The 18594-nt window shown below is 35.9% G+C and overlaps 1 protein-coding gene across 1 annotated transcript in view; it reads right to left on the reverse strand.

Annotated features, from left to right (window-relative positions):
* st18.L (ST18 C2H2C-type zinc finger transcription factor L homeolog) overlaps nt 1–18594 on the reverse strand; it is a 122314-nt gene that overhangs the window by 60744 nt on the left and 42976 nt on the right. The window contains exons 2-4 of the mRNA XM_041566422.1: nt 16141–16235; nt 10669–10723; nt 5492–5522 (exon numbers count right to left, since the gene is read on the reverse strand). Of these exons, the coding sequence (XP_041422356.1) occupies nt 5492–5522; nt 10669–10723; nt 16141–16143 (89 nt within the window). The 5' untranslated portion in view covers nt 16144–16235. The remainder of the gene's footprint in view (nt 1–5491; nt 5523–10668; nt 10724–16140; nt 16236–18594) is intronic.

Genomic DNA, 18594 nt, shown 5'->3' on the forward strand with positions numbered 1-18594 from the left:
GGGTAAACTTTTTTTATCCAGTATTTAGATACTTAAAGATAACCAGATGATAATTACTGACCATAATATTTCAAATATATTGCTTGTACAGTTGCAGTTTAGAGTTATTGAGTCTTCTCAGCAAAACTAATTGACTGCAATTAACTTAAGAGGTATTCATCAAGTCTTGAATGTGTGCATATTTTGTTTAACCATGTTTTTAAGGTAAAAAAAAACATTTAAATGAAAATTAATGCTCAACGTAGCATTGGTTGATTATTACATTAGGAGGGCTTCCTGCCAAGCGATGCTTAGTATTGTGTAAGTTCCTGGAGGCAACTGAACAATTCCAAAGTACTTCAGGCTGTATGATTTCTAAAAACAGGGTATCCTAACTAGTATGATTGACTTAAGAAAGAACTGTAAACCTACAGGCAAAATAAATAAGTGGATTACTGCTGGTGTTGCTGCTTCTATCACTGTGAGCAGCAGGATAGCAGCTTACTGTTAATGATTTTTAATTGTTTTTCAAGAATGATAAATCTTACATCAGTGATACAATAAACTCTTGCCATGTGTTGTTAGCTTTATACAGTCTGCTCAGTTGTGAGTGCATTCAGGTGCCTCCAGATTTCATATAATAGCCATACATAAAATAAATATAGTGAGAAATGATTCATATAATCTAATTTAGATACATATAAAACATACATCCTCAGCACATGGGAATTCTCATTCAGATCAGTTTTAGTAAAAATACCAAAAGTGTAACTTTTTTTTTAATAGTATGTTTCTGTAGAGATTACTGACATCCCATCGCTGCCAGAATTTTCCATCCCTTCTGCTGATGTTAGTTTAACAAAGGAGCAAAGGGAGCAAGGACACGTGATGTACTTGCTAATAAGGGGAAAACTTTATTACTGTAGAAATGGTACAGAATGTTTAATTTATTATATTTAGACATGTGGTTGTCTTGATAATGTACCTCCGCTTTTATGCTGCCTGCCAGTAGGAGAATAGTTAAATAGATACAACAAACCCAGCCACTGATCTGCAACAAAAAGTATATTATTACAGCAACTGGAACAAAGCAATTAATGAGTTTATACCACTTATATATCAAGCATCCTCATGTAATGCTTGGCTTGATAGCACTCAGCTATGACTTTCATCTTAATGTCGCCCTCATTACCGCTTCACATGTAAACTTTAATATAGTGTGGTTAGAAGGTTACTTACTCTAAGTAGAGTACTGTAGGAAATACGTATTAAGGTGAAATCTAGCATGCCCTCCAGCTAACAAATCTAAATATAAAAAACGTTCCATTTACTGTATAAATATTCTAAGTAGTGCAAATATTGTATGGGATATTGTAACTCTTTAAACACCTTTAAGCTCCCTGACCAGGTTCAGCAACCTGACCTGACTTTCAATATTTATATAATGGCCAGGGAATTTTGCAGTCCTTAAAAAATTACAAAGTATTTATTTTTTTATAAAAGGGACATTTAGCTTTAAGACTACTGGGTGTATTTTATCTAAACTACATAATCCAGTGATAATCATCAGTCAAAGGGATCCAGCAAGACTTTTAGTTTAATGAGAATTTGAGGTCTGCAGATGGACATTGATGCCTTCTACCCTTATCAGTTTTAGTAGATAGAACTTCTTATTGAGACACCGACTTGGTAACTCAACTTTGGCATTGGCTGTCATGGGAATTTAGTAGTTGTAATTTAGCAACTGACAAAAAGAATGGATTTTTGACACCACTATTGTCCAACCCTATCATAGTGCCTTAATTATGAGGCATGTTGCATTGTATAAGCACTTATTGTATTTAGCTGTGCTGCACGCTCATCCATATGTAGTTGATGGGTATAGGATGTTTGGGTTACATGACCCACACTCAAGAAGAGGCCTGATGGCAGGAGAAAGGATGGGGAGGAGTGGGAATCTGCTCTTTGTATGTGAAAAAACAGGGTCAGGTCACTGGGTATAGATGACATGTGCTTGGGAAAGCAGCAGCATTTTTATCTTTTAATTTTTAAATCAGATCCCTTACATAAAAAATGCGTCACACATACATATGCTCATTCTACCCACTCAGCCTTTGTCACACACTATGTATGCTGGCCCCCCTCCACACAGCTTCTGTCCCACTGACATGCTGTCTATATTTGCTTCTCTCTTGTTTAAAGGAGAACTCAACCCTAAAAATGAAAATGGTTAAAAATGCCATATTTTATATACTGAACTTATTGCACCAAACTAAAGTTTCAGCTTCTCAGTAGCAGCAATGATCCAGAACTTCAGACTTGTAACTGGGGGTCACTATCTTGGAAAGTGTCGGTTACACTCACATGCTCAGTGGGCTCTGAGCAGCTGTTGAGAAGAAAATTAGGTTTGTCTGTAATATAAGCTGATGCTACGGGGCTGATTGTTACATTCTGATGCTAGTTGTACAGGTTTCTGTACTGCCATGTAGTAATTAACTGTATTAATTATTAATCAGACTTATATTGTGACATTTCTATTCTAGGTGTACTGTATATTGTGAGTGGGTCCCTAAGCTCAGTAAGTGACAGCAGCACAGAGCATGTGCAGTGAATCAGCAGAAAAGAAGATGGGGAGCTACTGGGGCATCTTTGAAGACACAGATCTTTACTGCCAAAGGGCTGTGGTTGCCTTGGGTTGGTACAGAAGCCCAAAACATAATGTACAACATATTTAGCCTACTTCTTTAGTTAGGCTTTAGTTCTCCTTTAAGTGATACTAGAGTGAGAGAATTTGCAGGACATGGCTTAGCTATTAAACTAAAACTGCCCCACTCCTATCAATAAGTATCAGTCAGTATCTCTAATGAATGGCTGCTGAGTGGTTCTTTTCTATAAAATCACTACCCAACCCCTCTCCCAAGTGTTACCTGATGTCCCACACACACACAGCACTTTTATGACCATGGAAAGCAAAACATTAGTCATGTTTTGACTGTTGGTAACATAATGCTACTACAGTATTAGTAACAGTACTCCAGCCTTTAAGGGAATCACACTATCTGCAGCCCTGACAACTCAGTGGTAATGCTGTACAAAAATGAATTTGTCATAAAACATTAATTAAAACTTTAATATAGTGTGATTAGAAGGTAACTTACACTAGCTAGAGTGAAGGAATAGTATAAAAAAAACGTTGAATTTCAAATGATTTTTTTTGGCTACTTCGACCATCGAATTGGCTACTTCGACTACGACTTTGAAATCGTTCGACTATTCGACCATTCGATAGTCGAAGTACTATCTCTTTTAGTTTTCGATCGAATAGGTCCATATTCAGGCAAATAATACAAAACATTGTATAAATATTCTAAGTAGTGCAAATATTGCATGGTATATTGTAACTCCTCAATGTTAACAGTATTAAACACATTTAAGCTCCATGACCAGGTCCAGGAACCTGACATGACTTTCAATATTCATACAATGGCCAGGGAATTTTGCAGTCCTTAAACATTTTGGGAAAAATGTGTGTTACTTTTTAGCCACTTTTTCTTATTATACACAATTCCCACATGGGATTACAATGTATTTTTCCTGCCTTCTGTTCCAAATTGTGCACTGGTGCACCTATTGATGCAGGGGAACTCTGGAGCTACTGTCACCTTCTGACCAGGTTGTTCCAGGGTTCCCACAGCACCCAGCATCAATCAGCACAGTTCCACAAAAAGAATAGGGCCAACACAGGATTCACATGCTGAACACCAGAAACAATGGCAGGCAGCTGTGTCCAATTTGTGATGCAGCACATGTCCATTTGCATTAGTTTTGGCAAACCGGGCACAAATGTTTTGGGCACAGTTGAATCATGAATGATGCTGGAATACTGGATTGTGGGAAAAAAACATGGCATTGAGCTCGAAATTGCAGTTTGCTCACTGCATTTACAGACATAAGGCTCATTCACCAGTGTCATGTACAACATTATGCATCGTAGAGGGTGCAAAATGTGTCCAACAGCAGGCATTATGATTTAGTGCATGCTCCATTCTGGGATAGCTTAGAGTCGCACCTCTCCTATGGCTGCATTGTGGGCAAAAAAACCTGGATCTTAGCTTCAACAGTACTTTGAGGAGCTCATTTATAAACACTGGGCAAATTTCTACCTTGGCTACCAATCATTGGGTTACTACCCAGCAGGGGCAGATTGGGCCACTGGGATACCGGGGAAAAACACGATGGGCCTCGCCGGCCCAGACAGGAAAAAAAGTGCGCAATGTGCCTGGACAGTTGCGCATGTGTGACATGTGTGGAAGTTTGTGCATGCGTGTGGCGCAACATTTCTTGTACATGTGCACACCCAAGTTTTGGATCCGGTGGGCCCCAAATGGGCCTTACGCGTTTCGTGTTACAAACACTTAATCACAGCCTATGATTAAGTGTTTGTAACACGAAACACGTAAGGTGGAGGACACAATAATTCTTTTCTACTTGATTTCTACAACTTGTTGGAAGATTGCCTTTATTTGAGTGCCTGCCACAGATTTTTTTCACGGTTGTCCTCTCCCCAAGCTGAAGGCTCAGGGCGGTGCACCTGGGCCACTTCCTATATGTGGTGAGTAAATACTCTACTCATATAAAACCCCTTCTCTGCTTTATTTCAATACAGTTTTGAATTTGACCCCACATGAGTCTGGCCTGTGTCAGCTGCAATATTAAGGGGGATGTTGACCTTAACTTTTAGTATGATGTAGAGAATAATGTTCTCGTTTTTATTTGTGGTTTCTGAGCCATTTAGCTTTCTATTCAGCAGCTCTCTGTTGTGCAATTTCAGCAATCTGGATGCTAGGGTCTAATTTACCCTAGCAACCATACACTAATTGAATAGACAACTGAAATATGAATAGAATAGGCCTGAATAGAAAGATGAGTAATAACAAGTAGCAATAAAACTACATTTAATAATATTTGTAGCCTTACAATTTTTTTTTTTATTAGATGGGGTCAGTGACCCCCATTTGAAAGCTGGAAAGGGTCAGAAGAAGAAAGCAAATAATTAAAAAACTATAAAAAAAAGAAAAAATGAAGACCAATTGAAAAGTTGCTTCAAATTGCCCATTCTATAATATACTAAAAGTTAATGTAAAGGTGAACCACTCCTTAACAGCTACAAATTATAAAAACACCTCTACATTAAATGAAGTTCATACACTCAACATGTTTTCTTTCTATAAGTGATTTCCCAAATAAACCATTATATTCCTGTAATAAGCTTGCTATGGGAATAAATATATTTGTTTAGGGTACCTATAGCCGAACTTAAAGCTGGTGTTATGCAAAAGAAATATGATGCCCAAGGATATTCTTTCTGAAAACCTATCTGCGATGTCTTCAGTTGCTTGTTGCTCACTCATACAAATTGTTATAGTTCTTTTTTTTTTTTTTCATTTAAAGCCAGTTTTTATTTTATAACTTTTACTTGAATAGCTTTACTGATGGAAGAATAATTTGTTACCTGAGTTCTTCTGCTAGTGAATCTTCTTCCACTGTTGGGAAAAAATAAAAATCACAGATTAATTCATTTTTAAAACATTTCAAGCAAAGCTCCCTGTATTTATATTCCAACAAATGTCCCATATATTTGGATATCCAGTTGCTTTCAATGCCTTTTGCATATTAACCATGGTTATACATATACATTCAGTTTGCCTGTAATCTTTTTCTCATAGGACATGTGGTGAGAAAGCTTTGCTCTAGTTCGCATTAAAATGATCTGAGAAAGATAAAAGCTGGTGTTTATCAATACCTGCCCACACAAGAGTACACAACATATTGACAGAGCCAACAGGTGGTTCAAAAATTATTCATGTTGTTATAACAGGAACACTTGCGGAAACACACTCAGTGCAGAATAAATGAACAAGCCAGTTTCAATTTAACCCCATGTTAAACATTATGGGAGCAGTATAAAGAGGCACCAGAATATGATTATATGCAATTATCCTTTAGTGAGTGAATATACAATTATGTTTACACACAAATCAGAGAATATAGCAATCAACTGAGTCCCTTTCTTTAACTCATTGGTGTTATCTATGTTTCTGGCACATTATAGAGTCAGCTGAACTAAATAGGAGACTTAAAAGGACTTTTTAGTAATTATGGGCGAATTTGCGTCGTTTCGCTTCGCCGGAAAATTAGTGAATTGCACGTGAAATTCGTGAAATGGCGAAAAATTTGCGAAACCGCGCCGGCGTCTCGTTTTTGACGCCGGCGCCTGTTTTTGTCGCCGGCGCCCATTTTTTGACGCCGACGGCCGTTTTTACGCCGGCATCCGTTTTATTCCGACGCGGCGAATCCTGCATCACTACTTTTTAGTATAAAAACTGGGTAAATATGCACATACGTGCAGCATAATTTTTTTTCCAATATAGTTAAAGGGATACTGTCATGGGGAAAATTTTGCACTGAAATCAATTTCTCAAAAGAGCAAACAGTTTTTTTTATATTCAATTTTGAAATCTGACATGGGGCTAGACATATTGTCAATTTCCCAGCTGCCCCAAGTCATGTGACTTGTGCTCTGATAAACTTCAATCACTCTTTACAGCTGTACTGCAAGTTGGAGTGATATCACCCCCTCCCTTTCCCCCCCCAGCAGCCAAACAAAAGAACAATGGGAAGGTAACCAGATAACAGCTCCCTAACAGAAGATAACAGCTGCCTGGTAGATCTAAGAACAACACTCAAAAGTAAAAACCCATGTGCCATTGAGACTCCTTCAGTTACATTGAGAAGGAAAAACAGCAGCCTGCCAGAAAGCATTTCTCTCCTAAAGTGCAGGCACAAGTCACATGACCAGGGGCAGCTGGGAAATTGACAAAATGTCTAGCCCCATTTCAGATTTCAAAATTGAATATAAAAAAATCTGTTTGCTCTTTTGAGAAATGGATTTCATTGCAGTATGGATTTTCATAGCACTATTAACTGATGCGTTTTGAAAAAAACAAGTTTTCTGATGACAGGATCCCTTTAATTAGGCAAATGTGTAATGTATAAAGGCCGGAGTGACTCGATGTCTAAAAGAATAGCCAGAACACTACTTCCTGCTTTGCAGCTCTCTTGGTTTCCACTGATTGGTTACCAGGCAGAAACTTGGGGGGAGGGCAAATGGGTCATAACTCTTACTTTTGAATCTGAGTTGAATGCTGAGGATTAATTGCAAACTCACTGAACAGTTATGTCCCATGTGGCCCTCCTTCAAGCCTCTAACTCAGAGTTAGAGAGCTAAAAAGCAGGAAGTAGTGTTCTGTTCTTTTATGTTAGATATCCAGTCACTCTAGCCTTTATAGATTATATTTTCGGATAATGAATGATAGAAACATTTTGTATTTTGCACTGCCTATCTATTAACCCAGTTTTTATTTTTACACTGAACTGTTCTTTTAATTTCTATATTTAGCAATAATTAAGGTTTTATTTTCTATAAGTAAAAAATACTTTGTCGTATATTATGCATTTTGACAACTTTGTTCCTATATGGATTGAGCAGATTAAGAAAGGTAGGGCCTTCCAAGAAAGGCCTGGTTTTTACTAATGACATTCTAATTACATTATTAAATGCATGTTTTTTCACCAGCAAAAATTTGCCGTGGAAAAACAAAACAAAAAAGTTGCCAAGACAATGAGACAAAAAATCTCCATAAGAAAAAACACCAATTGACTTTAATGCATTTGGACAAAAAAGTTGCAGAGACAAAAAAAGATTGCGACAAGAAAAAACGTCCATTGACTTTAATGCATTGGACTTCAATGCGTTTCGTGAATTTTTTACAGGACAGATTCGTTATCACAAGACAAAAAACCTCTCGAGAATCCTTTAGAAGTCATGAACTACTGTATGTTCACAGAAGCATTGAGCAAGTTCACACCCAAAAGCTGGAAGCCTGTGTTTATGTTTTGGAGGGGTGTCATGAGAAAAATATGCAATGACACAATGCAACTTTGTCTTAATCACAGGTTATTTCATTTTTGTTGGAATAATGTAAGATTCAATATCTTTCTTATAGTAAGGGTTCATCATGAGAGCAAATGCTTATTGCATGTTTTATTCAGTTAATGAGAGGAAGGTGTGTCCAATCACATAATGCATGTGCATGACCATCTGTCAATGAGTCTGAGAGCCAGGCGGCCAATCATGGAAACTGTAAGAAATGTCATTCAATATGATAGGCCAGGGTTGTCCAACTTTTTCACATCGGGGACCAGCTATGCAAAATATCACATGTGATACATGCGTATACATTTATGGCATTAGTAATAACACATACTTAATCCCTTACTTAATCCAAAATGAATTCCACTGTCATTGACACATGCTGTCCTTTGTAATCATAGACCACGTCTTTTCTAATTTTATCTTCTTTGACACACTACAATGTGTTTTTTCCCTCACTTTTCTGCATACATGGCCCTTTTTAATGGGAGGGGGCCTATCCTGAATCACTACTTTCTTTCCTTCTGATCAACCCTTCTGTGACTTTTGATTGTACCTCATCCTCACACTATTAGTGCACCACAAGCCTCTTGTTCTATTTTTCTATACAACTGCTTGGTTGAATGATCATTTCTTTTAAGCTTCAAAACCATCTATAGCAGAGGTTTTTTTTTAGATCTGAGTTTAAACTAGGGATGCACCGAATCCACCAGTTTGGATTCAGCCGAACCCCCGAATCCTTCGCAAAAGATTCGGCCGAATACCGAACCAAATCCTAATCCTAATTTGCATATGCAAATTAGGGGTGGGAAGGGGAAAATATTTTTTCCTTCCTTGTTTTGTGACAAAAAGTCACGAGATTTCCATCACCATCCCTAATTTGCATATGCAAATTAGGATTTGGTTTGGTCGGGCAGAAGGATTGAAGAAGGCCGAAACCTGGCCAAATCCCGAACCGAATCCTGTATTCGGTGCATCGCTAGTTTGAACTCTCTTTTGGTGCCCAACGAGGCTCTTGTTTTATTTTTCTATACAACTGCGTTTGGTTGAATGATCATTTTTGACCTTCAATAACACACTACAATACCCTTGTTTTATTTTTTACACAAGAGCTTTTAGTTGAATGAGCAACTCCTTTAAGCTTCAATACCATCTATATCAGAGGTATTCAAGTGTGAGTTTAAAGCAGTCCTACCGTATGGAGCAACATCTTACAAAAGTCACCTTGCTATAGTTTAAAAATAAGCACCACACTCAAATGTTACCAAAATGGCCCATCAGGTTTTCCCCATCCATATGTAAAGTTTAGTTTAGTCACAAGCATTGTTACTGATTGTATTGGAGGTATGAACTGCTTTAAGTCTTCTTTCTGCTGAAAATAGGAAATTGTTCTGCCTGACATAGCTGTTGTAATAAATAACAATATAATCTTCTCTGCAGCCCATACTTCCTGTATCCTGGGATCGTTTTGTATTTTAGTTATCTCTACTCTATCTTTTCCTCTTTATAGTCATATGCTTTCAAAGTGCTGATACTTAAAACATTGGAATGTTGCATGTATTCAACCCTTTGTTATATAACCAAGATACTTGACTACATGCCTTCTGTAAGTCTTGTAACATCTGGATTACCACTATACACGGTTTTGTTGACTTAGACTGTGCATTCAAACTTCAAATCATTATGACTTCTGACGCAGGATTGATACACAAATACTGCTCTGCTCTGCTACTACATAAGTTAACGACAATTATGTCCCACATTGGTTTACTAGAACACTTGAAAATGCAGAGACAAGTCTAATAAATGCATGTTGCAGGGCTGTACTGATTTAAATTGGAATGCAACCAGTGCAGTCCTTCTAGCTGTATTTTCTAGACTTTTCATTGAATTTCAAAGTGATCTGGTAATCCTAGTTTGACACCTACACACATACTGTACCACTGTATTGTTGTAAGCGTTGTTTCTCGATGCTTAGTAATTATCGGTCAGGCTGTTTGTATCCTTTGGATGCAATGGATATATTGGGCCAGATTCAATTCAGTGAGAAAAGGGTTTATCACATGAAAAGTAATGGGTGAGATTCAATTTGACATGCAATTCAATTCTGAAAAAGGTATCTCACAGTGAAAACTCGATTGAAGTCTATGGAAAAAAATGGAACTGAATTTGGGAAAAAGTTTTTTTTTCCTCCAATTGAATCTCATCAATGACTTTTATGTGATAAACCATGAGATAGCTTTTCCTCACTGAATTGATTCAGGCACATTATGTTTGTATTTGGTTTCTGTAATCTGTTCATTGATGCAGAAGACAATTACTTTATATAAATGAATAGTAATAAAGGTATGGTGCCTGTTACCCAAATGCTTCGGATCTGGGCTTTTCCAGATAAGGAACCTTTCCATAATGTGGACTACCACACTTTTAGTCTACTAAAAATAAAATAAACATTAAATAACCCCAATAGGATTGTTTTAATTCCAATAAGTATTCATTATATCTTAGTTTGGATCAAGTACAAGGTACTGTTTTATTATTACAGAGAGAAAGGGAATCATTTTAAAAACGTCAATTATTTGATTAAAATTGAGAAGCTGAATAACGAGTTTCTGGATAGCAGATCCCATACCTGTATCATATATATATATATATATATATATATATATATATATGTGTGTGTGTGTGCGTGTTACCTTTTATTTCTTTAGAGAGTATGCATAGATTTGTCTCTTCCCCGTCTGCATCCATCTGTAATATAAATGCAGTACAATAAGTTCAAGGGTTTAATCTGACACTATCATAACAACAGCAAAACATTACATTTGTGATACAGGGATTTCAAAAACTTCATTGTGTTGTCAAAACTGGACGTTTTGTTGAACAGCATGTGGCTTGTTTTTCTCTTTGTATAACACAAAACCATGAAGGTCATCATGACAAAAGCATTACACTTGTGCTCCCTCATTGCACACATTGAATCACTGCTCACAAATATTAGTGCTCTCAGTGACCTTTTGTGTCAAAAATAAATTTAACAAAAACGAACTGTTTTAGATTAAATTGTTAAAACATATATATGTGCAAATATAAAAGCATGTTTTAAGCAAGTGCAATGTCCCTAATCTATTGTTTTTTTCTGTCTTGTAGAGTTGTGTAGAAGGCTAAGATCTGCAAGGGAGAGTGCTCTTTGTGAAAGCAATTGTAATGTGAAACATGATCTATTCTGTGCTGCTGAGTTGTGATTGAAGGCACTGACCTGCCATAGACTTATAATAGGGGAGCAGGTGTGGCAATGATGGACTTTAATTTCCTTTAATAAACCTTTTATGTGCCACACTTTTACTGCCATTCTACGCTCTCCAAGGTCCTGCACATAATGGGTTCATTACTTTTGATTACTATAGTCTACAGAGATAAACAACTCAGGAACGCAGTATATATTATGTTCCGTTTAACCGATATATACTATTTATCCATTGTATTTTATATGACATGCTATTCCACAGGCAAAATTAAAAGCAGTCTGTGCAGGGTGAAATTATGAAAAGAGCTTTCACTGCTTTGTTAATTAGTAAGTGAATGGAAGATGCGCTCTCTTATAGAAAAATCAGAGCATTCAGTGTCTGATCTCTGTTCTTTTTTTCTAAGAATTAAAAAGTAAACACTTTATACTTTATCTTAATATAGCAAAAAGAATGTCATGGATTATATACTTCTTGTGATTTATTATTAACCAATATGGTCATTATCTTTTTGTCTCTAAATGATGCCCATGTGGTGCCCCAGAATGTTTTTACCCTTTCCCTCAACTGAATCTATGAAATTTTTGTAGGTAGAATAGGGACGATACATACGATAATTCTGAACAGAGGATCTTTGTACAAGGAATAGGAGAACAAGGTCATACAAATACAATCTTTAAAGTGAATGACAACAGATGATATGCAAATATGCATTAATACCAGTCACAAATGCATATTTTGGACTGTGACTATTTACAAGCCTTTAAATACAGTATAATATCTCAAATTGTTGAGAGAATTAAAGGAATGCTATCCATGTAACATGGGTATAAATGCCTGTAACATATGGACGCCATATAAGAACAGTATGAGAAGCACAACAGAAATGATAGGATCAAACTCATCTCTGCACAAGCATGTAGCTAAACAGCTAGACTGAATAAAGAATAGGTGATTGATAACTGCTCACATTTACTGATGGGGTGGGTGGATCATATAGAATTTTTTTTTCATCATATTTAATAGACGAATATTTCATGGCATTGCAATGGCTTGCTGACTTAACACAGGATCAATAGTGTATTTTGTTAACCAAAATCTATGGGGCAGATTTATCAAGGGTCGAATATCGAGGGTTAAAAAACCCTCAAATTCGACCCTTGAAGTAAAATCCTTCAAATTCAAATATCGAATACGAAGGATTTTAGAGCAAAAGGTTCGATCAAACGATCGAATAAAAAGCGTTCGATCGAACGATTTTAAGCGATCGATCAAATGATTTTTATTTGATCATAAAAAGTGCCCAAAACTAAGACTATCTACAATGTCCCCATAGGCTAACATTCAATTCGGTAGCTTTTATTTAGCGAAGTATTGAGTCGAAGAATTAAGGGGTCTGTTTACTAATGGTCATATATTTTTCTTACCATAAATTATTTGTGGATTCTACTTATTACTCTAAACCACAGAACATTCATAATGTATTAAAGGGATACTGTCATGGGAATTTTTTTTTTTTCAAAATGAATCAGTTAATAGTGCTGCTCCAACAGAATTCTGCACGGAATTTTTTTATATTCTGACATATTCTGACATATTGTCAATTTCCCAGCTGCCCCAAGTCATGTGACTTGTGCTCTGATAAACTTCAATCACTCTTTACTGCTGTACTGCAAGTTGGAGTGATATCACCCCCTCCCTTTCCCCCCCCCAGCAGCCAAACAAAAGAACAATGGGAAGGTAACCAGATAGCAGCTCCCTAACACAAGATAACAATTGCCTGGTAGATCTAAGAACAACACTCAATAGTAAAAACCCATGTCCCACTGAGACACATTCAGTTACATTGAGAAGGAAAAACAGCAGCCTGCCAGAAAGCATTTCTCTCCTAAAGTGCAGGCACAAGTCACATGACCTGGGGCAGCTGGGAAATTGACAAAATGTCTAGCCCCATGTCAGATCTCAAAATTGAATATAAAAAAATCAGTTTGCTCTTTTGAGAAATGGATTTCATTGCAGAATTCTGCTGGAGTAGCACTATTAACTGATGCGTTTTGAAAAAAACATGTTTTCCGATGACAGGATCCCTTTAAGCATTAAAACCACGAAAAACATTAATACACAAATGAAGTCAATGGGATCTTTCTTTAATTTGAGCTTTTATGTAATGGGGTTTTTTCATTTGTAATTGCACAAGGATTTCAAGGGAGTTGGGTTGTATTTGTATTAGTTGCTCACTTTTATCCTTTCATGCTTTTTATATTTGGATAATAAATGACTTGTAATTCTTAAAAAAGGTTTTTTTTTGTGGTTTCTATAACCAGTAAGGCAGAATGTTGATAAAAGGACCGTTATATCTCCCTATGGAATCAACTACAATGTACTATTTTTTTAGGGGAAAAATAAAAATAATTATTTGATTAAAATGGAGTCTATGGGAAAATGCCATGCTGTAATTCAGAGCGTTTTTGATAATATGTTTCTAGATAACTTATCCCATAACTGAAATAATAATAACCAAATGGATCTCTCTTTATTAGTGAAAGGGGGTGAATGGCAACATAGCAATGAAGAGTTTAGAAACGTTTATACTTTGAGACAAATTTGATTCCTACTGTGCAGTACAGTTCAGTATGGAGGATTACAAGAATCTTGAAGGTGCTCGTATCTAATCAAGCCTGTTCTTTGTTGCGATAGAGCAACCATACATTATTGTTATACTACGAAATACTAAACTATTATACATGCGACTCCTAACAAATTAAATTGTTGACAAATATTACACTCCTGCTGTTCCTAGCTAGCGAAGTTACCGTTACGCCTACGCCCGTTAGTTAATCGGCGAAGTAACTAAATTACATCACGCTGGCAGATTTTCCTTAACATTAGTCACTTCGCCCTTTAGTAAATCTGCCCCTTTGGGAGACAAGTGTTAAACCATATAATACATAATACTGTATCTAGAGAACAGATATAGAATATGTCAACATATTCTAGTAGAGGAATGGGACCTTTCATCCAGAATGCTCGGTGCCTGGGGTTTTCCGGATTATCAATCCTTCCATAATTTGGTCCTTATAACTAAACCCTAAAAATGAATATGGCTAAAAATGCCATATTTTATATACTGAACTTGTTGCACCAGCCTAAAGTTGCAGCTTCTCAATAGCAGCAATGATCCAGGACTTCAAACTTGTCACAGGGGGTCACCATCTTGGATAGTGTCTGTGACACTCACATGCTCAGTGGGCTCTGAGCATCTGTTGAGATTCTAAGATTAGGGGTTGTTGCAAATTATTAAGCAGAGTATTAGGTTTGTCTGTAATATAAACTGATGCTATAGGGCAGATGAGTAAATTATTCTGATGCTAGTTGCACTGGTTTCTGTGCTGCCATGTAGTAATTATCTAATCAGCTCTATATTATGACATTTAATATATTCTATATGTACTTGGGCATATCTTTACTGCTAAAGGGCAGTGATTGCTTTGGGCTGGTACAGAAGCCCAAAATATAGGGGCCCATTTACTTAGCTCGAGTGAAGGAATAGAATAAAAAATACTTTGAATTTCGAATGATTTTTTTTGCTACTTCGACCATCGAATTGGCTACTTCGACTTCGAACAAACGATTCGAACTAAAATCGTTCGACTATTCGACCATTCGATAGTCGAAGTACTGTCTCTTTAAAAAAAACTTCAACCCCCTACTTCGCCACCTAAAACCTACCGAAGTGCAATGTTAGCCTATGGGGAAGGTTCCCATAGGCTTTTTAATGTTTTTTAGGTCGAAAAAAAATCGTTCGATCGATGGATTTTTAGTTCGATCTAACTACTGTATTTGCGCTAAATTCTTCGACTTCGATATTCGAAGTCGAAGGATTTCCATTCGGCAGTCGAATATCGAGGGCTAATTAACCCTCGATATTCGACCCAAAGTAAATCTGCCCCATAGTGTACAACATTTCTAGCCTTCATCTTGAGTTATCCTTTAGTTCTCCTTTAAGTCTACTAGAAAATCATCTAACTATTAATTAAGCCCAATAGACTGGTTTTGCTTCCAATAAGGATTAATTATATCTCAGGTTTCTATTACATAAAAATGTTTTTAAAAAATTGGATTATTTGGATAAAATGGAGTCTAGGGAAGACATCCTTTCCTTATAACAGATCTCATACCTTTACTGAAATACCTTTTGGTTGTTCATATAACATTCGCCACCATATAGGTTAAACTAACCACCATAGACGTGTGACAACTTTATTGCTACACCCCTGCAGCAGTAACTGATATTATCTGTCAAACATGGATAAGCTCTCTTTTCCTTTGTATATTTAAAAAAAAAAAAACACATTTAATTTAGTTTGTTTTAAAGGAACTGTTCTGGTGTACCAGACATGCTGACATTTGCTGTTCATTTCTTTATATGTAAATATTACCAATTACATTTATTACACACCATTAATGTGAAGACAACTTTGTATAAATGAAATGTACAAGGTAAACTTTAGCTGTGGCTCAAAGCTGTCTGCCATATACAGCTTTTAAGCAACTTTATGCAACTGGCAGAACTGAATGTAACACTAAGCCATATGTTTATGTCCATTTGCCAAATGACTTCAGCAAATAATTCTATTATTCCCCGAGGTAGCTAATATGTGCCAAGTATTTCTATTAGAGTGTTTTACTAAGGCATTAGAGGGCACAGACAGAAAAAGATAATTGCCAGATTTATATTTAGGAAAGGACAATTGCTATAGTCCTTTGCAGTTCTACTTAACTAAAGTCTTTATTTAAGGTAAGTTAAAGTGATTACAGAAACTTGATTATCTAACTTCATGTCTGCTCTTATGGTGATGCATTCAGTACGTTACAATCAACAACTATGAGCTGTTTAAAATGCAGGAAAAAAATAAAACTCACCATTGTTTCTTCAAGTATAAAGGATGTGGTGATTCTCTGCTCAAATGAATGTAGCTTAAGGTGCAGATTTAGAAGATAGTTCTGACTTTCATTCTCTTGGAAAAAGAAGAATATTTTCCATTAGCACTAAAAACAGATAGTATCAGCAGCATAAAAATGTGATGGTTTTTTTCCAAGTCAAGTATAAAAATATAATTCAATCTATCAATATTTAGCTCTCAAAATCATTGATGGACAAATCAGTGAACAAACATTGAACATATGACCTGATAGCACAAATACATACATACTGTATATATAGTTTCAAGAAAGGATGGGCAGTTATGTAGTTAGTATTATGTACTGTAGGTACAGACGTAGATTAGGTGACATGGTTATTGTTATTATTATTATGGTTATTATAATGCATCACAGAATAAAATATGCAAAAGTATAATTATCTATATAGTAGAACTTTTATTGAATAAATTCAAAATAAACTACTCAAGCCTCAACAGTCTATCATGGAATTGTTTGTAAAAGCAAAGTTCTTTAGCTATTATTAACTATTTAGTTATTTTTATGATTTGCATAAACAAATTCAGCTGTAGATCGACCAACTGACTAAAACTGAGTAAAAATATATTATCAACAAATAAAATTGTATAAATGTATGGGATCCCTTATCTGGAAACCCGTTATCCAGAAAACACTGAATTACAGGAAGGCCATCTCCTAATAAGTCCGTTTCAAGCAGATCATTTTAATTTTTAAAAAAAATATCCTTTTTTCTCTGTATTTAAGGTACCTCAGCTAGCAAAACAATCCTGTTGGGTTTGTTTCATGTGTAAATGATTTAAGCAGAGTTTGATTTAGGTTATGGAAAGATCCCTTATCCAGAAAACCCCAGGTCTTAAGCATTTGGGATAACAGGCGTATATTATTCACAAAGATGTTGTCTTTTATTTTAAATGTGAAAAGATAACTCACTAGTGTTCAGCAACGTAAGCAACATAGTCAGAAAACCGAAACATTAAAGAAAATAAAGCTATCTCATTTTACTTAATATATAAAGATATGTAGAATTATATTTCATGATTTAACAAAACATTTTGGCTGCTTTTACTTCTGATATTCTGAAGGATTATATTTGTATTTATTATATTCTTATTTATTATATTTTTATTAGCCAGGAATTTTCTTTTTCCTCGTCACATAAGGGAGTTGTTAGACTGTTCAGATCCCTGATGCCAAACTGATTAGCATCCAAATAAACACACAGCAGCACATCATCTGCACAATGCAATTTTTTTTTTTTTTTGCTATTTTAATAACATTTCTCACAGGCCTTGTTTTCAACTTTCTTCAGTGGCAAGTTGGTTCTCAGGGGAGGAGTAGCTTCCTAACGCTCACAGCTTCTCTTCGGTCTAAAGGAGCCGTTTGCTGTCATAGGCATCACCCCTCTGCCCTGATCCCATCTGCTGTCTATTTTTTTCCCAGGAGACTGAGAGTTAAGACAGCACAGCTGAGATCCAGACAGTAAAGTATATATAGGACGAATAAGGCAAATTAATGTTTAGAATTTTACAATTCATGCACAAAAGTTCAAATGATTAGTGAATTATCACTAACCACATGTAAGAATCATTTAACATTTTAGATTGTACTGAATGCAGTTTATTAGATAATAATATATATAGAGTTTGTATTCTAATTAATAGTAAGCCTGCCACATAACTTTGTTTTTCCATAGATTTGCATTATATTGATACATGAAACCAAAAAAAAGAGAGAAATGATATAGTTTAATCAGACCATAAGTTTCTTTAAGAGATTATATTCTTAAAAGCCCTCAGAATAAGAATAAGAAAGTGATCAATGTAGATGATTCGAAGAAATAATGACATTATAGTAAAGTATTAACTGACAGTAGTGATGGGCGAACAAATTTGGCAGGCACAAATTTGCGCCGAATTTCCGCATTTCCCCGACAGCGAATAAATTCGTGAAACTGCGGCTAAAATTTGCTGGCGAAAAGCGCAGCATCAAAAAAAATTTTGCCGCATGCCAGAATAGTTGCACGCAAAAAAATTGTTGCGTATCAAATTTTTTCAGACACCCTTGACTGTAATACATTTGGACAAAATAGGCGTGCATATCGTGGGCGTCAAAATTATTTTGACACTAATTGACTTGAATTCGTTTTTGCGAATTTTCCACCATTTCGCTTCACCGAAAAATTAGCGAAATGAATGCAACATTCGGGACGGGACAAATTTGCCCATCATTAACTGACAGCATTTGTACATACAGTACGTACGGCTATTTCAGAATTTCATTACTTATTCCATTTAAATGATATTTCTTTTAATTGTTGTTAAACATTTCGACATTTATTTCTCTTTTTCTCAAACAGGAGATGGAACTTCTGTCTGTCATACGTTTATCATAATTTCTGTATGCAAAATAAATGAT

The sequence above is a fragment of the Xenopus laevis genome, chromosome 6L (genome assembly GCF_017654675.1).
Source record: "Xenopus laevis strain J_2021 chromosome 6L, Xenopus_laevis_v10.1, whole genome shotgun sequence".
NCBI classification, from domain to species: Eukaryota; Metazoa; Chordata; class Amphibia; order Anura; family Pipidae; genus Xenopus; species Xenopus laevis.